General features: G+C 38.2%; 1 protein-coding gene across 1 annotated transcript; it reads right to left on the reverse strand.

The window, feature by feature from the left end:
- Window positions 1–15,491: 15,491 nt before the first annotated feature.
- LOC131231030 (condensin-1 complex subunit CAP-D2-like) lies at window positions 15,492–17,057 on the reverse strand. The gene is made up of 2 exons (XM_058227106.1): window positions 16,304–17,057; window positions 15,492–16,207 (listed from the first exon to the last, which is right to left on the reverse strand). The coding sequence occupies exons 1-2, from the start codon at window positions 16,520–16,522 to the stop codon at window positions 15,947–15,949; spliced, it is 480 nt and encodes a 159-aa protein (XP_058083089.1). The 5' UTR covers window positions 16,523–17,057; the 3' UTR covers window positions 15,492–15,946.
- Window positions 17,058–23,050: the final 5,993 nt, after the last annotated feature.

A 23,050-nucleotide genomic window follows, 5' to 3' on the forward strand; every position in this document is an offset into this window, starting at 1 on the left:
TTTAAGGCAGGTTTGGATCATACAATCCCTCAGGCTGGATCTCATAATGACATTGGACAATGATGATTCTCGGATCATACAAAGGTCAACACCTATTTAGTTTGATGGCATTTCGCCATAAAAAGAAGCTTCAATCGTATGATGAGTTTGGATCATGCAAAGCCATATGAAAAATTTGGATCCACTAAATGGGTCAAGGGATTTCAATTGAAGCTATCACCTTTATCCATCGAAATGGCCCATGTCAAAAGGTTTGGATCACTAAAAATGGGCCAAATCATATGAATTTGGATTGTTGTATAAAGAAACATAATTGTTTGAATTCTGTATCAAACCGAAGAGGGTCCTACAAAATTAAAGATGTGTATCATAGAGAACCAACCTCAAATATTACGAATTGATGAATCAACTTAACATATCCATTGGGATGGGTCATGGAAAGAGGCTTCGTTTCAATCATATGATGAGTTTAGATCACTGCAAGCAGCACGAATCATATGATGCATTTGAATCGTTGAATGGGACGAATAAAAAAAGAAGTTCAAATCTGCCGAAATGGCCTATGCAAGAAAACAAACTTCAATCATATCATGAGTTTGGATCGTCGAATGAGCTGAATCATATGAACAATTTGGATCCACCGAATGGTCCAAGCACGTCAATGTTTTTTATCCATCTAAATGGCCCATGTCAAAGGTTTAGATCACTAGAAATGGGCCAAATCATATGAATTTGGATTGTTGTAAAAAGAAACCTAAATATTGGAATTGTGTATCAAACTAAGGAGAGTCCTACAAAATTAACGATGTGCATCACTGAGAACCAACCTCAAATATTATGAATAGATGGATCAACATAACATATCGATTGGGATGGGTCATGGAAAGAGTCTTCAATCATATGATAAGTTTAGATCATTAACAGCGGCACAAATCATATGATGCATTTGGATGGCCGAATGGGCCAAATCATATAAGAAGTTCAAATCCACTAAATGGCCCAACACATGAAAGGTTTTGATCCATTGAAGTGGCCCAAGCATGTCAAAGGTTAGGATCAGTAGAGATGGGTCAAATCATATGAACAGCTTGAATCATTTGTAAAGTTGAAGGAAGAGGGTCCTATAGAATTTTGGGCATGGATCAACTTAGCAGATCCATTGCCAAGGATCAAGAAAAGCAACTTCAATCATATGATGAGTATGGATCTTGAAAAGCAGCTTCAATCGTATGATGAGTTGGAATTGTCGAATAAGCCGAGTTATATGAACAATTTGGATCTACTGAATGGCCCAAGTATGTCAATCACCTTTATCCATCAAAATGGCCCATGTCAAAGGTTTAGATCAATAGAAATAGGCCAAATCATATGAATTTGGATCGCTGTAAAAAGAAACCTTATTATTTGAATTGTTTAAAAAACTGAAGAGGGTTCTACAAAATTAACGATGTGGATCATTGAGAACCAACCTCAAATAATATGAATAGATGGATCAAATTAACATATCCATTGGGATGGGTCATGGAAAGAGTCTTCAATCATATAATGAGTTAAACACACACGCACACCACCACACACTCACACCGTAGTGGGATTTCACCACCAATGGGTACTCGAACCCTTGACCAGGTGTTGAAACTCCTAAGAGTCTTCAATCATATGATGAGTTTAAATCACTAACAGCAGCACAAATCATATCATGCATTTGCATCACTGAAGGGGCTAAATGATATAAAAAGTCAAATCCGCTAATAAATTGGCCAAAACACGTCAAAGGTTTTGACCATTGAAATGTAATTCTACTGGTCTATGAGTAGCTCCCATGCTTCGGGAGTCAGCATTGCAAAATACGACGATCTAATTAAGAGAGCTAGAAGCTAGGGCCGCCCGGAGTGCGCTATAGTGCACCCTACTAGACTAGGGCTCTGTTTTTCAGCAGATATGGCGTCTCCCTATTAGTGACAGCTTACATCAGAACTCACTAATAGGAAATGAGAGAAAAACAAAATAATGCCAACAACGGAGTCAAACTATTATTCATCGACAGAAGAAGCTATCATTCAATTGTCAAGCATCACTAAATTACACCTATAAGGGCGGTATGAAGTTTGAAAGGAATGGACGTGCGTAAGCTTAATAGTGAACACAGAATTGAGGGTTTCATGAGTCTCCAGATGTGAGGATTTAAATATTTAAAAAAAAAAAAAATTTAAACTTCCCTTATTACAACACATGCATCGAGTAATCCACAGGGAGGGGAATCGAACTCATATCGGTGGGGAGCAAACCCGCGACCAAAGTCGTTCGCTCAAACTTATAACGGGTAATCCACGAGAAAGGGAATCGAACTCATGTTTATGGGGAGCAAACCCATGACCAAAGCCATTCTCCCGAACTCATGTCCGTGGGGAACAAACCAACGACCAAAGTCGTTCTCCCAAACTCGTAACCGGTAACCCACGGAGAGGGGAAACGAACTTGTGTCTGTAGGGAGCAAACCCAAGACCAAAGCCATTCTCCCGAACTCATGACGGGTAATCCACGGGAAAGGGAATCAAACTCGTGTATGTGGGGAGCAAACCCACGACCAAAACCATTCTCCCGAACTTGTGTCTGTGGGGAGCAAACCCACGACCAAAGTCGTCCTCCCAAACTCGTGACCGGTAACCCACGGAGAGGAGAAACGAACTCGTGTCTGTGGGGAGCAAACCGAAGACCAAAGTCATTCACCCAAACTCGTGACGGGGTGTCCTCATCCCTTTAAGGTGAGACCATTCCTTACAAATGCATGCAATCACCCACTAACCACATGCATCGAAAAATCTTTGGGGAGGAAATCGAACTCAATCGTTAAGCGTCATGAGCATATGCCTATAGGGGTAGGATCAAGCTTGAAAGGAATGGATAGGCGTAGGCTAAATGCTGAACACTGAAATTGAAGGTTAAAATTTCAAGAATATCCAAATGTGAGGATTAAAAACAAAAACTTTTCCTAATAAATAGGATGAAGAACAAGGCAACGAGTCGAGTCAAACCAAGTTAGGGTGGAAGGGCTGACCCGCCTCGCCCAACTTGGTACCAAGTCTAGCATGCCTGACCAGATTTGAGTCAAGGTCTAACATGGACTAATCCAAACTGAGTCTGACCCAGTCACAGATACCGAGTCGAGTCGAGTCAGCACCGCATCGGGTCGAGTGTAGCGGGTCTCTAGATGTGGGGATTATTATAAAAAAAAAAAAAAAAAAAAACTTCCCAGTTACACTTGCCGTGGAGGAACGTGACTCTAAAGGGAAAGGAATTTCTCTCATTACAGCCCCCCATCTGAGAAAGATAAGGGCAGCCAGAGAGGGAACCATTCCTTCATGCACACTACCCGATGGAATTCTTTCTGATTCTGCAAGCCAACCTAACGCCTTCCGACATTTGAATTGAGAAAGAATGGGGTTCCGACGCATCCGAACGGACCCCTCTGACGTGTATACGAGACTAATGGGTGGGGATTTCATCGATGACTCAAATCGCCCCTATCAATATTAGAGGGGGCACGCTTCCCTTCACTTGCCGAGAGAGATAGCCCAAGCCGATAAGGGAATAGTTGAATGTTATTAATAGATGGATCAACTTAACATACCCATTCAGATGGGTAATGGAAAGAGGTTTCAATAATATGATGAGTTTATATCATTAAGAGTAGCATGAATCATACAATGTATTTGGAACGCTAAATGGGCCGAATCATATAAGTTCAAATTTGCTAAAATGGCCCAAGCACGTCAAAGGTTTTGATCCATTGAAACGGCCCAAGAATGTCAAAGGTTTGGATCACTAGAAATGCGGCAATCATACGAAAACTATGGATCATTTGTAAAGCTAAAGAGGGTCCTACAAATTTTAGGGCATGGATCAACTTACCATATCCATTGCAATGGATCATGAAGAGCAATTTCAATCATATTAGGAGTTTGGATCATGAAAAGAAGCTTCAATTGTATGATGAGTTTGGATCGCCGAATGAGCCAAATCATATGAACAATTTGGATCCACTAAATGACCTAGCATGTCAATGTTTTTTATCCATCAAAATGGCCCATGTCAAAGGTTTGGATCACTATAAATGGGCCAAATCATATGAATTGGATCGTTGTAAAAAGAAATTTGATTCTTTGAATTGTGTATAAAACTGAAGTGGATCCTACAAAATTAACGAAGTGGATCAGTGAGAACCAACCTCAAATATTACGTATGGATGGTTCAACTTAACATATCCATTGGGATGGGTAATGAAAAGAGGCTTCAATCATATGACGAGTTTAGATCATTAACAGCAGTACGAATCATATGATGCATTTGGATGGCTGCATGGGCCGAATCATATAAGGAGTTTAAATCTGCTAAATGGCCCAACACATGCAAGGTTTTGATACATTGAAATGGCCCAAGCATGTCAAAGGTTAGGATCAGTAGAAATGGGCCAAATAATATGACCAGTTTGAATCATTTGTAAAGTTGAAGAGGGTCCCACAAAATTTTGGGCATTTATCAACTTAGCAGATCCATTGCCAAGGAATATGAAAAGCAGCTTTAATAATATGATGAGTTTGGATCATGAAAAGCAACTTCAATCATATGATGAGTTTGGATCATGAAAAGTAGTTTCAAACATATGATGAGTTGGAATTGCCAAATAAACCGAGTTATATGAACAATTTGGATCCACTCAATGGCCCAAGCAAGTCAATGTTTTTTATCCATCGAAATGGCCCATGTCAAAGGTTTCGATCAATAGAAACGGGCCAAATCATATGAATTTGGATCGCTATAAAAAGAAACCTTATTATTTGAATTGTTTATAGAACTGAAGAGGGTTCTACAAAATTAACGATGTGGATCACTAAGAACCAACCTCAAATATTATGAATAGATGGATCAACTTAACACATCGATTGGGATGGGTCATGGAAAGAGTCTTCAATCATAGATGAGTTTAAATCACTAACAACAGCACGAATCATATCATGCATTTGGATCGTTGAAGGGGCCAAATGATATAAGAAGCCAAATCCCCTAATTTGGCCAAAGCACGTCAAAGGTATTGATCCATTGCAATGGCCAAAGCAAGTCAAAGGTTTTGATCACTAGAAATAGACCAGATCATATGAACAGTTTGGATCATTGGAAAAACAGAAGAGTGTCCTATAAAATTTAAGGCATGGATCAACTTAGCATATTCATTACCTTGGATCATGAAAGGCAGCTTCAATCACATGATGAGTTTGGATCATGAAAAGAAGCTTCAATCGATTGATGAGTTTGGATCGCCAAATGAGCCAAATCATAAAAGCAATTTTGATCCACTGAATGACCCAGCATGTCAATGTTTTTTATCCATCAAAATGGCCCATGTCAAAGGTTTGGATCACTATAAATGGGCCAAATTATTGTAAAAAGAAACTTGATTCTTTGAATTGTGTATAAAACTTAAGAGGATCCTACAAAATTAACGAAGTGGATCAGTGAGAACCAACCTCAAATATTATGAATAGATGGTTCAAATTAACATATCCATTGGGATGGGTCACGGAAAGAGGCTTCAATCATATGCGGAGTTTAGATCACTAACAGCAGTACGAATCATATGATGCATTTGGATGGCTGAATGGGCCGAATCATACAAGAAGTTCAAATCCGCTAAATGGTCCAACACATGAAAGGTTTTCATCCATTGAAATGGCCCAAGCATGTCAAAGGTTAGGATCAGTAGAGATGGGCCAAATCATATGAATTGTTTGAATCATTTGAAAAGCTGAAGAGGGTCCTACAAAATTTTGGGCATGGATCAACTTAGCAGATCCATTGCCAAGGATCATGAAAAGCAACTTTACTAATATGATGAGTTTAAATCATGAAAAGCAGCTTCAATCATATGATGAGTTTGGATCATGAAAAGTAGCTTCAATCATATGATGAGTTGGAATTGCCAAATAAGTCGAGTTATATGAACAATTTCAATCCACTGAATGGCCCAAGAATGTCAATGTTTTTTATCCATCGAAATGGCTCATGTCAAAGGTTTGGATCAATAGAAACAGGCCAAATCATATGACTTTGGATCGTTGTAAAAAAGAAACCTTATTATTTGAATTCTTTATAGAACTAAAGAGTGTTCTACAAAATTAACGATGTAGATCACTGAGAACCAACCTCAAATATTATGAGTAGATGGATCAACTTAACACATCCATTGGGAAGGGTCATGGAAAGAGTCTTCAATCATATGATGAGTTTAAATCACTAACAGCAACACAAATCATATCATGCATTTGGATCGCTGAAGGGGCCGAATGATATAAGAAGACAAATCCGCTAAATTAGTCAAATCACATCAAAGGTATTGATCCATTGAAATGGCCCAAGCATGTCAAAGGTTTGGATCACTATAAAGCAAAAGAGGCTCCTGCAAATTTTAGAGCATGGATCAACTTACCATATCCATTGCCTTGGATCATGAAAAGCAGCTTCAATCATATGATGATCGTATGATGAGTTTGGATCACCGAATGAGCCGAATCATATGAACAATTTGGATCCATTGACTGACCCAGCATGTCAATGTTTTTTATCCATCAAAATGGCCCATGTCAAAGGTTTGGATCACTATAAATGGGCCAAATCATATGAATTTGGATTATTGTAAAAAGAAATTTGATTCCTTGAATTGTATATAAAACTGAAGAGGATCCTACAAGATTAACGAAGTGGATCAGTGAGAACCAACCTCAAATATTACGAATAGATGGTTCAACTTAACATATCCATTGCGATGGGTCATGGAAACAGGCTTCTATCATATGATGAGTTTAGATCACTAACAGTAGTACGAATCATATGATGCATTTGGATGGCTGAATAGGCCAAATCATATAAGGAGTTCGAATTCGCTAAATGGCCCAACACATGAAAGGTTTTGATACATTGAAATGGACAAAGCATGTCAAAGGATAGGATCAATAGAGATAGGCCAAATCATATGAACAGTTTGAATCATTTGTAAAGCTGAAGAGGGTCCTACAAAATTTTGGGCATGGATCAACTTAGCAATCCATTGCCAAGGATCATGAAGAGCAGCTTTAATAATATGATGAGTTTCGATCATGAAAAGCAGCTTCAATTGTATGATGAGTTTGGATAATGAAAAACAGCTTCAATCGTATGATGAGTTGGAATTGCTGAATAAGCCAAGTTATATGAATAATTTCGATCCACTGAATGGCCCAAACAAGTTAATGTTTTTTATCCATCGAAAAGGCCCATGTCAAAGGTTTGGATCAATAGAAACGGGCCAAATCATATGAATTTGGATCATTGTAAAAAGAAACCTTATTATTTGAATTGTATATAGAACTGAAGAGGGTTCGACAAAATTAACGATGTGGATCACTGAGAACCAACATCAAATATTATGAATAGATGGATCAACTTAACATATCCATTAAGATGGGTCATTGAAAGAGTCTTCAATCATATGATGAGTTTAAATCACTAACAGCAACACGAATCATATCATGCATTTGGATCGCTGAAGAGGCCGAATGATATAAGAAGTCAAATCTACTAAATTGGCCAAAGCACGTCAAAGGTATTGATCCATTGAAATGGCTCAAGCATGTCAAAGGTTTGGATCACCAAAAATAGGCCAGATCATTTGAACAATTTGGATCATTGGTAAAGCGAAAGAGGTCCTACAAATTTTAGAGCATGGATCAACTTACCAAATCCATTGCCTTGGATCATGAAAAGCAGCTTCAATCATATGATGAGTTTGGATAATGAAAAGAAGCTTCAATCGTATGATGAGTTTGGATCACCGAATGAGCTGAATCATATGAACAACTTGGATCCATTCCAAGTAAATTTCATTTGGGCCAAGCATGTCAAAGGTTTGGATACTAGAAATGGGCCAAATCATATGAACAGTTTGGATCATTTGTAAAGCTGAAAAAAGGTCTTACAAAATTTAGGGCATGGATTAACTTAACACATCCATTGCCATGGATTATGAAAAGCAGCATCAATCATATGATGAGTTTGGATTGCCGAATCAGCCGAATCCTATAAAGAATTTGGCTCCATTGACTAGCCCAAGCATGTCAATGTATTTTGTCCGATAAAATGGCCCATGTCAAAGGTTTGGATCGCAAGAAATGGGCCAAAACATATGAATTTGGATCGTTCCCGACTGTTTGAATTGTGTATAGAACTAAAGAGAGTTCTACAAAATTAATGATGTGGATCACTGAGAACCAACCTCAATATTATTAATAGATGGATAAACTTAACATACCCATTCAAATGGGTAATGAAAAGAGGCTTCAATCATATGATGAGTTTAGATCACTAAGAGCAGCATGAATCATACGATGCATTTGGACCGCTGAATGGGCCGAATCATATAAGTTCAAATCTGCTAAAATGGCCAAAACATGTCAAAGATTTTGATCGATTGAAACGGCCCAAGCATGTCAAAGGTTTGGATCACCAGAAATGCGGCAAATCATACGAAAACTACGGATTGTAAAGCTAAAGAGGGTCCTACAAAATTTAGGGCATGGATCAACTTACATATCCATTGCCATGGATCATGAATAGCAGCTTCAATCATATGATGGGTTTGGATCATGAAAAGAAGCTTTAATCGTATGATGAGTTTGGATCGCCGTATGAGCCAAATCATATGAACAATTTGGATCCACTAGATGACCCAGCATGTCAATGTTTTTTATCCATCAAAATGGCCCATGTCAAAGGTTTGGATGACTATAAATGGGCCAAATCATATGAATTTGGATCGTTGCAAAGAAAAACTTGATTCTTTGAATTGTGTATAAAACTGAACAGGATCCTAAAAAATTAACAGAGTGGATCAATGAGAACCAACCTCAAATATTACTAATAGATGGTTCAAATTAACATATCCATTGGGATGGGTCATGGAAAGAGGCTTCAATCATATGACGAGTTTAGATCACTAGCAGCAGTACGAATCATATGATGCATTTGGATGGTTGAATGGGCCGAATCATACAAGGAGTTCAAATCCGCTAAATGGCCCAACACATGAAAGGTTTTGATCCATTGAAATGGCCCAAGCATGTCAAAGGTTAGGATCAGTAGAGATAGGCCAAATCATATGAATAGTTTGAATCATTTGTAAAGCTGATGAGGGTCCTACAACATTTTGGGCAAGGATCAACTTAGCATATCCATTGCCAAGGATCATGAAAAGAAGCTTTAATCATATGATGAATTTGGATCATGAAAAGCAACTTTAATCCTATGATGAGTTTGGAACGTTAATTAAGCCGAATCGTATGAACAATTTGGATCTACTGAATGGCCCAACATGTCAATGTTTTAAATCCATTGTCCCATGTCAAAGGTTTGGATCACTATAAATAGGCCAAATCATATGAATCTGGATCGTTGTAAAAAGAAACTTGATTCTTTGAATTTTGTATAGAATTGAAGAGGGTCCTATAAAATTAACTAAGTGCACCATTGAAAACCAGCCTCAAATATCACGAATAGATGGTTCGCCTTAACATACCCATTGGGATGGGTCATGGATAGAGGCTTCAATCATATAGATCACAAACAGCAACAGGATTCATATGATGTATTTGGATCGCTGAATGGGCCGAATCATATAAGAAGTTCAAATCCACCAAATGCCCCAACATTTTAAAGGTTTTGATCCATAGAAATGTCCCAAGCATGTCAAAGGTTTCGATCACGAGAAATTGGCCAAATCATATGAACAGTTTGAATCATTTGTAAAGCCGATGAGGGTCCTACAAAATTTTGGGCATGGATCAACTTAGCATATCCTTTGCCAAGGATCATGTAAAGTAGGTTTAATCATATGATGAGTTTAGATCATGAAAAGCAGCTTTAATCCTATGGTGAGTACGGATCTCGGAATGAGTCGACTTATATGATTAACAGATCCATTGCAGCATGCCAATGTTTTTCATCCATCGAAATGGCCCATGTCAAAGGTTTGGCTCACTATAAATGGGCCAAATCATATGAATTTGGATCATTTTAAAAAGAAACTTGATTCTTTGAATTTTGTATAGAACTAAAGAGGGTCCTACAAACTTAATGAAGTGGATCACTAAAAACTAGCCTTAATTATTACGTATATATGGTTCAACTTAATATATCCATTGGGATGGGTCATGGAAAGAGGCTTCAATCATATAATGAGTTTAGATCACTAACAGCAGCACAAATAATATGATGCATTTGGATCGCTGAAAGGGCCAAATCATAAAAGAAGTTCAAATCCGCTAAATTGCCCAAGCACATTAAAAGTTTTGATACATTCAAATGGCCCAAGCATGTCAAAGGTTTGGATCACTAGAAATGGGCCAGATCATATGAACAATTTGGATCATTAGTAAAGCTGAAGAGGGTCCTACAAAATTTTGGGCATGGATCAACTTAACAGATCTATTGCAGCATGCCAATGTTTTTTATCCATCGAAATGGCCCATGTCAAAGGTTTGGCTCACTATAAATGGGCCGAATCATACAAATTTGGATCATTTTAAAAAGAAACTTAATTCTTTGAATTTTGTATAGAACCAAAGAGGGTCCTACAAACTTAACAAAGTGGATCACTAAAAACTAGCCTTAATTATTACGTATATATGGTTCAACTTAACATATCCATTGGGATGGGTCATGGAAAGAGGCTTCAATCATATAATGAGTTTAGATCACTACCAGCAGCACAAATAATATGATGCAATTGGATTGCTGAAAGGGCCAAATCATATAAGAAGTTCAAATCCGCTAAATTGCCCAAGCACATTAAAAGTTTTGATACATTCAAATGGCCCAAGCATGTCAAAGGTTTGGATCACTAGAAATGGGCCAGATCATATGAACAGTTTGGATCAATAGTAAAGTTAAAGAGGGTCCTAGAAAATTTTGGGCATGGATCAACTTAACAGATCCATTGCCAAGGGTCATGAAAAGCAGCTTTAATAATATGATGAGTTTGGATCATGAAAAGCAGCTTCAATCATATGATGAGTTTAGATCATGAAAAGCAGCTTCAATCGTAAGATGAGTTGGAATAGTCGAATAAGCCAATTTGTATGAACAATTTGGATCCATTGAATGGCCCAAGCATGTCAATGTTTTTCATCCATCAAAATGGCTCATGTCAAAGGTCGATCAATAGAAACGGGCCAAATCATATGAATTTGGATCGTTGTTAAAAGAAACCTTATTATTTGAATTGTTTATAGAACTGAAGAGGGTTCTACAAAATTAACGATGTGGATCACTGAGAACCAACCTCAAATATTATGAATAGATGGATCAACTTAAACACATCCATTGGGATGGGTCATGGAAAGAGTCTTCAATCATATGATGAGTCTTCGATCACTAACAGCAGCACGAATCATATCATGCATTTGGATCGCTGAAGGGGCTGAATGATATAAGAAGTCAAAGCCTCTAAATTGGCCAAAGCATGTCAAAAGGTTTGGATCACTAGAAATAGGCCAGATCATATGAACAGCTTGGATCATTGGTAAAGCAAAAGAGTGTCCCATAAAAATTAAAGGATGGATCAACTTAGCATATTCATTGCCTTGGATCATGAAAAGCAACTTCAATCACACGATGAGTTTGGATCATGAAAAGAAGTTTCAATCGAATGATGAGTTTGGATCGCCGAATGAGCCGAATCATATGAACAATTTGGATCCACTGAATGACCCAGCATGTCAATGTTTTTTATCCATCAAAATGGCTCATGTCAAAGGTTTGGATCACTATAAATGGGCCAAATCATTGTAAAAAGAAACTTGATTCTTTGAATTGTGTATAAAACTGAAGAGGATCCTACAAAATTAACGAAGGGGATCAGTGAGAACCAACCTCAAATATTACGAATAGATGGTTCAAATTAACATATCCATTGGGATGGGTCATGGAAAGAGGCTTCAATCATATGACAAGTTTAGATCACTAAAAGCAGTACGAATCATATGACGCATTTGGATGGCTGAATGGGCCGAATCATATAAGAAGTTCAAATCCGCTAAACGCCCCCAACACATGGAAGGTTTTGATCCATTGAAATGGCCCAAGCATGTCAAAGGTTGGGATCGGTAGAGATGGGCCAAATCATATGAACAGTTTGAAACATTTGTAAAGCTGAAGAGGGTCCAACAAAATTTTGGGCATGGATCAACTTAGCAGATCCATTGCCAATGATCATGAAAAGCAGCTTTAATGATATGATGAGTTTGGATCATGAAAAGCAGCTTCAATCTTATGATGAGTTTGGATCATGGAAAGCAGCTTCAATCGTATGACGAGTTGGAATTGCCAAATAAGCCGAGTTATATGAACAATTTCAATCCACTGAATGGCCCAAGCATGTCAATGTTTTTTATCCATCAAAATGGCCATGTCAAAGGTTTGGATCAATAAAAACGGGCCAAATCATATGAATTTGGATCGCAGTAAAAAGAAACCTTATTATTTGAATTGTTTATAGAACTGAAGAGGGTTCAACAAAATTAACGATGTGGATCACTGAGAACCAACTGCAAATATTATGAGTAGATGAATCAACTTAACACATCCATTGAGATGGGTCATGGAAACACATCCATTGAGATGGGTCATGGAAAGATTCTTCAATCATATGGTGAGTTTAAATCACTAACAACAGCACGAATCATATCATGCATTTGGATCGCTGAAGAGGCCGAATGAAATAAGAAGTCAAATCCGCTAAATTGGCCAAAGCACGTCAAAGGTATTGATCCATTGAAATGGCCAAAGCATATCAAAGGTTTGGATCACTAGAAATAGGCCAGATCATATGCACAGTTTGGATCATTAGTAAAGCAAACGAGGGTCCTACAAAATTTAGGGCATGGATCAACTTACCATATCCATTGCCTTGGATCATGAAAAAACAGCTTCAATCATATAATGAGTTTGGATTGCCGAATGAGCCGAATCATATGAACAATTTGGATCCACTGAATGACCCAGCATGTCAATGTTTTTTATCCATCAAAATGGCCCATGTCAAAGGTTTGGATCACTATAAATGGGCCAAATCATATGAATTGGATCGTTGTAAAAAGAAATTTGATTCTTTGAATTGTGTATAAAACTGAAGTGGATCCTACAAAATTAACGAAGTGGATCAGTGAGAACCAACCTCAAATATTACGTATGGATGGTTCAACTTAACATATCCATTGGGATGGGTAATGAAAAGAGGCTTCAATCATATGACGAGTTTAGATCATTAACAACAGTACGAATCATATGATGCATTTGGATGGCTGCATGGGCCGAATCATATAAGGAGTTCAAATCCGCTAAATGGCCCAACACATGAAAGGTTTTGATACATTGAAATGGCCCAAGCATCTCAAAGGTTAGGATCAGTAGAAATGGGCCAAATCATATGACCAGTTTGAATCATTTGTAAAGTTGAAGAGGGACCTACAAAATTTAGGGCATGGATCAACTTAGCAGATCCATTGCCAAGGATCATGAAAAGCAGCTTTAATAATATGGTGAGTTTGGATCATGAAAAGCAGCTTCAATCTTATGATGAGTTTGGATCATGAAAAGCAGCTTCAATCGTATGATGAGTTAGAATTGTTGAATAAGCTGAGTTATATGAACAATTTGGATCCACTGAATGGTCCAAGCATGTCAATCACCTTTATCCATCGAAATGGCCCATGTCAAAGATTTGGATCAATAGAAACGGGCCAAACAGTATGAATTTGGATCGCTGTAAAAAGAAACCTTATTATTTGAATTGTTTATAGAACTGAAGAGGGTTCTACAAAATTAACGATGTGGATCACTGAGAACCAACCTCAAATATTATGAATAGATGGATCAACTTAACTTATTCATTGGGATGGGTTATAAAAAGAGTCTGGAATCATATGATGAGTTTAAATCACTAATAGCAACACGAATCATATCATGCACTTGGATCATCGAAGGGTCCGAATGATATAAGAAGTAAAATCCGCTAAATTGGCCAAAGCACGTCAAAGGTTTTGATCCATTGAAATGGCCCAAGCATGTCAAAGGTTTGGATCACTAGAATTAGGCCAGATCATATGAACAGTTTGGATCATTGGTAAAGCAGAAGAGGGTCCTACAAAATTTCAGGAATGGCTCAACTTATCATATCCATTGCCATAGATCATGAAAAGCAGCTTCAATCATATGATGAGTTTGGATCGCTGAATGAGTCGAATCATATGAACAATTTGGATCCATTCAGAGTAAATTTCATTTGGCCCAAGCATGTCAAAGGTTTGGATACTAGAAATGGGCCATATCGTATGAACAGTTTGGATCATTTGTAATGCTGGAAAAAGCTCTTACAAGATTCAATAGACAATAGTTGAAGAACGAGCAGGCTATTCTTTCACATAAAAATGCCCATTTAAAAATTACAAATAACAAGAAGCTAATCCATGGAAAAGCAATCACTATCGTGATTTTTTTCAGAAAAAAGAAGGAAAATGTTTTGTTACCCGGTCCAACCAACCGAAGGGTGAGTCCATGCCTTCTTCTTAGTCACATGAATAAGCTTACTCTACCAGATAATATGTTAGTTGAAGATTCAATAGACAATAGTTGAAGAACAAGCACGCTATTCTTTCACATAAAAATGCCCATTTAAAAATCACAAATAACAAGAAGCTAATCCATGGAGAAGCAATCATTATCGTGATTTTTTTTCAGAAAAAAGAAGGAAAATGTTTTGTTACCTGGCCTAACCAACCGAAGGGTGAGTCCATGCCTTCTTCTTAGTCACATGAATAAGCTTACTCTACCAGATAATATGTTAGTTGCACTTCATTGCATTAATTTATAAGGTTACATCCTGTTAGAATTTATCAAATAATATGATCAAAGGTATTTACTAGTTCGCATTTAGCAATTTCTGCTGGCACAATTTGTATAAATACAAATAGGGTTGTTAAATACAAGGTAAATTCTTAAAAAAAAACAAAGTTTGCAATTGTTTTTTAAAAGCTAGAATGCCTATATGCTCATGTTTGTACCTAATAATATAACTTTACAAGCTTTATAAGCTACAAGAACAAAGTTTTAAGTTAATCTATAGTAGGCGGCAGAAGTTATAAGACAAGTTCTTTAGTTCAAAAAGGTTACCTGCAACCCTATAGGAATTGGGGATTGGTATATATTTTGAGATAGTGGGTTTAGAGATCCAAAAGGAGTTCCATGGTGACTATTGCATAAATTTCCAAATGGAATCAAATAATTATTACACTTCTCAATGCAATATAGGCGTACTTTTGTCAGATGAAATAATATAAGATATTCAAAAACTTTCAAATTTGTCACAAGCATAAATATAATTCTTAGGACCTGTTTGTTTTGCCAACTTCCCCGATAATGCAAAGGAAAATCAAAATTAGCATCATTACGATTTTACCACTACCAAACCGCACGGGAATCATCAGCCAAACACAAATGTATTTAGGAGACAAGGAATGGAATTTGTAACCAGTGCACTTTTCATGTAATTACTGTAAAAGTTTCGAATCCAAACAGTAACAACAGTGTATTTTGGTGACGATTTGACATTCAGGTAATGTAAAAATGCCATCATTACAATTTACTACCTATAAACCAAACACAGCAATCAGTGATCAAATGCAGATGTTTTCAGGAGGCAGGTAAAGTAATTTGTAATTGTTACACATTTTCTTTACATTACCATGGTAATTGGTGAAAAAAATAGGCCCTTAAGTGTGCAGAAATCAGCATTCTTAGTTCTTAGTCTAAGTGTCTAACTATGCATGTCAAAGAATGCCAAAAGAACACCAATGCATAACTTCTATGGCAAAGTGAGTGAATCATATTGACAGAAGCAGCACCTAAAATCATGACAATCGAATAAACATACCATGCTTGTAGAAATATCCCCCTTAGATACCAAGGAACCAACTATAAATTCTAGAGCTGCTAGATCACCGATACTAGATTCTATAGCAAGGTTCAATATATTTGCAGCAGTTTCTATAGGGTTTCTCCTCAAATAAATTCTGATGAATGCATCCTCAACAACTGCATAGATAGATTTGTCCTGGGAAAATACCTATAGAAATCCAATGCAAACACACCCCTTAAATGCTTGCCAAGATTCCTTTGGAAGACTAGAAGAGTTGTAACAGAAATCAAAGAGGATGCTTACAAGTGGCAACATTTGGAGACAGGCCTCAGAGCCATCAATTTGGAACTGTCTGCACCTCATCAGCAAAAGAATCGTGTTCTCAACATCAGTGGCAGAAGATGAAGCCAGCAGTTGGACCAGAATCGGCATTGTGGAGGATATGCACTTTGAAAACCTCAAACCTGTCTCAAGTGATGCAACCAAGGCCCTGGTCTGCTCCAGGTTCCCAAAATCCAGCATGGAAGAACCCTTGTTGACCCCATCTTCCACACTAGGCAAACAACTATCAGTAACACTGTCTTGCTGCTCTGACTTGACTTCAGCCTAATAAACCTTCCCATCTGCTTCACACATCTCATTGTCTGAAGGTATCCCATCCAAAACGCTCTCAGAAGGTGTATTGGGTTCCATCTCTTTCAGTTTCTCCTTGTATTTCTCCAAGGGTGCTTCAAATGATGCAATGCGAAGTTGTGGACCAAACGGGTTATGCTGCAACATCGTGATGAGTAGATTCAATGCCGTTTTCCTCACGAAAGCGCTCTTATCCTCCAATCTCCCAGAAGCAACAGAAGCAACCTCATTCCACAGACCAATTGAAACAGCATGTTATTCGCATAGTTCTGCCCACACTTGAAGAACCTTACTCGTCGAATAGGCTGAAACATCCCAACACTGCTCAAGCAAGATGTCCAGCATAGCTTGCTTGCTATGCAATCGAATGGACTTGGCACTCCAATCACCATCTACATCCTTAAATGCCTTTGAAACCAACTTCCCCAAAACCCCAAGAATAGAAGGAGAATACAGATAGAGAGATGACAGGGTGGAGAATACAGATGGAGAATCGAGTTCCCAGAGGCTAATCAATAAATCAAATCAAAAGAATAGAGACAAAATACATCTATCTGCCCTAGAAATCCCTGAATCACACATCAAAGAATAGGAGATTAAAGGACATTCGACTAGAGAGAGAGAGAGAGAGATGACCTGGTGGTTGTTGTCGGGGTTTGGATTTCATGAAAATGTAGACTACTAATGGACCAGATCACATCATCATCTTCTCACCATCATCGCCATTATAGATAGGAGAGAGATCGAGGGTTTCAAGGGGCAAGAGGAGACCGGTGAGAGAGGAAGGGAGGAGGGAGGTAAGGTTTTTCTTGGGGAAGAGAAGGCGAGGCAAAGGCGAGAGAATGCCATTGATGGGAAGTAAAAGATAAATTTGAATGGTGGGAACGGACTGAGAGAGAGAGAGAAGTCGCGGGCTTGAGAGAGAGAGGAGACAAACGTTGGGCGAGACGTTGAACGAGAGAGAGAGAGAGAGAGAGAGAGAGAAGAGAGAGAGAGAGAGATTTTTTTTTTTCTTAGGTATTAAGTTTTCGAATAGAGAACCGTTGGAAATGGATTTTAAGATTCTTTCTTGCTCATTAAGCAAGAGTAGGAGGGCCTCATTAAGCAAGAGTAGGAGGGCCACTATGATTTTTGTGAGAAATCCTCCCCATCCATCCCTTTTTCAAGGAAGCGTATTTGCTTGTCTACCGCACACAGCGATATGGCTTTGTGGGTAAGTGTCGTGCAAAGACGGCCGTTGCTGCTCCGCGAGCTCTGAGTTGTCAGGATGGTTCAAAGGAGATCAAAGTTACATGGCTCGAAAATGATGTATTTATTATATCTACACCGTTCATCCATTTTGTGAGATCATTTTAGAGCGTGATACCAAAAATTATTCATATCCAAACCTTAAGTGGGACAATGATTCTCACCATTAAAATATTCGTTGGCCCACCATATGTTTATTTTCCATCCAATCTGTTCATGAGGTCACACAGACCTCGATGATGAGGAAAAACAAATATCATATCGATCTAAAACTTCTATGACGCCCAAAAGGGTTTCAACGGTAAGCGTTCAATCCCCATAGCTTTTTGCAGTGTGGTCCGTTTGATCTTTGGAACTGTCTTATTTTTTGGATAAGCCATAGAAGGAGATCGCCAAATGAAAGGATGGTTGGGATATTACACATACATCGTGATGGGACCCACAGAATTTGGTGACGTCAATACATGACATATTGGTGTGCGGTACACCAGCCAATCCGCTTCCCGGATACGGATTGTGTACTCCCGCTTCACGATGTATGTATGTTATCTACGCCTTTCATCCATTTTTTTTCCGGATTATATTATCGTATGGAGCAAAAAATGAGGATATAAAAATCTCATATGAACCACACCATAGAAAAGAGTGGTGATTGAACACTCACCATTAAAAAATTCTTAATGGCCATAAAAGTTTTGGATTATTCTGATATTTTTGTTTTATATTTATCCAGGTGTGCGTGACCAAATCAACAGATTAGATGACAAATAAACATTACAATGAGCCCTACGAAGTTTCTAATGGTGGGCATTCAATTGACATTGTTTTCTTGTGGTGTGGTCGACATCCTGTCTTTTGATTATTTCCAAATAACACCTATCTTTTGATTATTTCCAAATAAGCCTTATTTTTTGAATATTTTCAAATAAATCCTGTCTTTTGATTATTTCCAAATAACGCCCTATCTTTTGAATATTTCTAACTAATGCTCCGCCTTTTGATTTATTTCTAAATAAGTTCCTTTCAATATTTCAAAATAGGCACTATCGTGGAGCCCACATAGGTCGACCTCGTGGAAAGCTCGCATAAGGTCCACCTCATAGTAAAATATCCAAAATTTTAGGCTAATCTGTAAATTGAATGGAATATTGGTAGGGGATCCACCATGGAAACTTCCAGATGGAATGCCACTCATCAGATGCACCCTACTAAGACAATGGGTACCAACCACACAGATATATTGTAGGCTTGACTTTCTCCCTTTGCTATGCCCCACCTGAGTTTTGGGATAAAATGATTCTTGGGATGTATGGTTAACGCGATGAGGCCCGGATGCACAGTTTAAAATTACACGTACTATAGTCTCCACATAGAAAAAACATAATTACGATGATTTCCCCCCTTGGGACCCTGGACCAAAAATCGAACTGGTCCACACTATCTGGTGGACCATGCGTATGATATGAACTAATAAAGCAGAAAAAAATAAGATGGGTTACACGGTTTATATTTCTATCTACTTGTGCAGCTCACTGATTTTAGAGGGGGAATGATCATGATAGAGACATGGATGAGTGGCCCATATCTTCCATGTGTTTGCAGCTTGCATATTTCCTTAAATTTATCTTCGAGCAAGTAGTATTAGATCTAAAATTTTAAATTTTACAAAAAAAAAAAAAAAAAAAAAAAAAAAAAAAAAAAACCCACTTAAGCCAGTAGCCTAAAAAGTCGGCCCTATCTGTGATTCAAGTAGACCACATTAAGCATAGAGAAGACTTTTGGTTCTTGGATCTAAAATAGGATGACACATCTAGTAGGCCCCACCCAACACAACACCTTTTCCAACACTGCCAATTTATAAACATACCCTAAGTTTCTTTTTTCTTTTTTCTTTTTTATTACAAGAGTACCCTTCCAATAGTTATAGGCAGGCCAAGCAGCATTTGGGCATGGCTGCATTTTAATCCCGAGCCCAACCCTTGGGCCTGATACTGCAGCCTAATCCAGCCAAAGGAAGCCCAAGGGCTTGATAGGCTAGCCTGGCCCAAGAGCTACCCCATTAATTAATTTAAGTAATTATCATTGGATGCTAGTCTGTGAAATCCATCCTGATCACCACTAGGTATGTCACCCCACACCTAGGGCCCAAAAATCAGCCCCATCTATGATTCAGGTGGACTACATGATTAAAAACAATGTCCAAGGCAACGCCTACCCTCCAAATTAATTCCCTTGGTGTGGCTTATTTAAATCATGTGTAGGTTTAACCTTTGGGATGTAGGCCTAAATTTTGGTGTAGAGTCTAATTGTTAAAAGTGACATCACATAATCATCATACTGAGCCCTCTAAAAATCAAGGGTGGACGTCTCTCCCAAAGATTTTCTTTGGTGTGGCTCACCTATATCACATGTCAAACTGATTTTTTATCCCTAAGCTTAACGTAGGATTACACATCCAATTAGACGAAGTGGAGTGGATGTCACATAGACTTCAAGGTAGGCCCTGTAAAAAATCAAGGTCACTTTTTTATGACCCTGATTACATATTGAATGGTCAAAGCAGATTTCACAAACACATCAAGTTGAGACCCTAAGAAATCAAGGGTGGGCAATGTATAGGACTGATATATTAAAAAAGAAGAAGAAAAGAATATCTGTGCACAAAGTAGATAACTTCCTACCTGTTTGTTAAGTGCTAACGAAATCCAATCTTCCCAGTAGGTTGGCCTCACCATGAGGATAACCTAGTGCAAACATCATTTTATCTACTCATCAAGTGATCCACACTATAAAAAACAGTGTATAGCCATTGGTATATAACAAACTTGATTAGTGGATGGGGATGACTTCCATGGAAAATGTTGCTTACTATGGGGGAATTGCCTGAAGGTCCCATTCACTTAATAAATTAGAAAGTTACCAATTAGGCAGACTATAACCTGTGGTTCAACTGGTTAAACTTATACCTTCAATAAATAAATAAATCTTTACTGACGTGGAACCTTAATTTTTGACGGGACCCACCATGATGATATATATATATATATATATATATATATATATATATATATATATATATATATATATATATATATATATATATATGTGGGGAAAATGTACTATGCGCTCAACCTCACGATAAGCTCCCGTGAGGTCGAGTTGTGTGAGCTCCACCGTGATGTGTCGACCATCAACACCGTGCATTTGATGGGTCCCCTCTAAATTATGGGATATCCCAAAAATTAGCCGCATACTGAACTCAAGTGAGCCATACCATCTAAAATCATGTGAAGACACCGTAAAAACATATAAAGGCACTTGGTGGGGCCCACCTAAGTTTTTAATGCTGCTGAAACTTGGTCTGAACCCTCATCCAAGTGGGACACACATAATGGATGGGCTGGATTTGCAAACCACATCTCGGTGGGCCCAAAAAACTGATTATGAATGTTTTAATGGTGCACGGCCCCTCCCCACTTCTGTATGTGGTGTGGCCCACACAAGTCACGGATTGACTTGATTTTTGAGACCTAGGCCCAAGATGGAATGGTGCATCTGACTGATGGGGTAGATGTTCGAAACGCATCACAGTGGGGCCCACACAGCTCGACCTCATGGGACGGACTCGTGAGGTCAAGCGCATAGTACCTTTTCCCATATATATATATAAGATCCATTGCTGGACAATTTGGAAGTAGGGCATAAGTTGTATTACATAATTTCCTTTTCAATAGTCATAGGCGGGCCCACCACATTCAGGCTGGGATGTAGATTATCCAAGCCCAGTCCAATTGAAAAGTGGCATGCATTTTAAGCCCGAGCCAGCCCTTATGCCTCATACCATAGCCCAAAGTTTGGCCAGAGGCAAGCTATGCCTAGGAGCCCAACAGAAGAGACAGGCCCATATTATAGCACAAACTTCAATTAGAAAAGGAAAGAGAATTTTACAAAATACTCATCAACAAGTACTTTAAAAAAAGAGTTTTTTTAATAAGCTCAATTAATTTATGTAATTATCACTAGAAGTTAGGCCAGGGCCCAAAAATTAGCCCCATCTATGATTCATGTGGACTACATGATTGGAAACAATGTTTAGGACAATGCCCACCCTCCAAATTGTTTCCTTTGGTGTGGCCCATTTGAATCATATTTAAATTTGACTTTTGGGCCCTAGGTCTAAATTTTGGTGTAAGTCTAATGATTGGAGTGGACATCATATAATCATCACAGTGGCTCCTCTAAAAATCAAGGGTGGATGTCTCTCCCAATGGTGGCCTACCTGAATCACATGTCAAATTGCTATTTTTTTCCTGGGCTTTCACGTCTATCTAGACGGAGTGGAGTGGATCTCGAATGGGCTTCAAGGTAGGCTCGGTGAAAAATCAAGGTGATTGTTTTTTTTTTTTTTTTGTTAAACCGCCTTGATTACACATTGAATGGTCAGAGCAGATTCCACATACACATCATGGTGGGACCCTAAGATATCAAGGGTGGGCATTCCATTCGAGGTACACATTAAAAAAGAGAATGTCACAAGTCCAACCGGTTGGACCACAATTTAAGGTACACCCAGTAGATAACTTCCTACCTGTCAAGTGCTAGTGAAATCCAATCTTCCTATTAGATTGGCCCCACCATGAGGATCACCTAGTGCGAACATCATCTTATCACCTCATCAAGTGACCCATACTATATAAAACAGTTTATAGCCATTGATAATAATAAAATAAAAGTGTGGCCACTTGATGAGTGGATAGGGATGATTTTCATGAAAATTGTTGCTTACTATGGGAACAGCTTGGAGGTCCCATTGGCTAATAAATTACAAGTTACCCATTAGGTAGACCATAACCTGTGGTCCAAACTAGTTAAACTCATACCTTTAAAAATAATAATAAAAAAATAAAAAAATAAAAAATTATTGAGGGCCCATCATGATGTATATGTAAGATCCTCTCTCTCTCTCTCTCTCTCTCTCTCTCTCTCTCTCTCTCTCTAATATATTTAAAAACAGTTGGTTGGCTACCATTGATTTTTTTTAAGGGCACACAGCAATGTATATGTGAAATCCACTCTAACCATTAGATGTGGCCACCGGCCAAAAAAATCAGGCTAATCTATTATTTAGGTGGGCCACACCAAAGAAAACATTTGAAAGACACATACATC

Source organism: Magnolia sinica, chromosome 17, assembly GCF_029962835.1.
Source record: "Magnolia sinica isolate HGM2019 chromosome 17, MsV1, whole genome shotgun sequence".
NCBI lineage: Eukaryota > Viridiplantae > Streptophyta > Magnoliopsida > Magnoliales > Magnoliaceae > Magnolia > Magnolia sinica.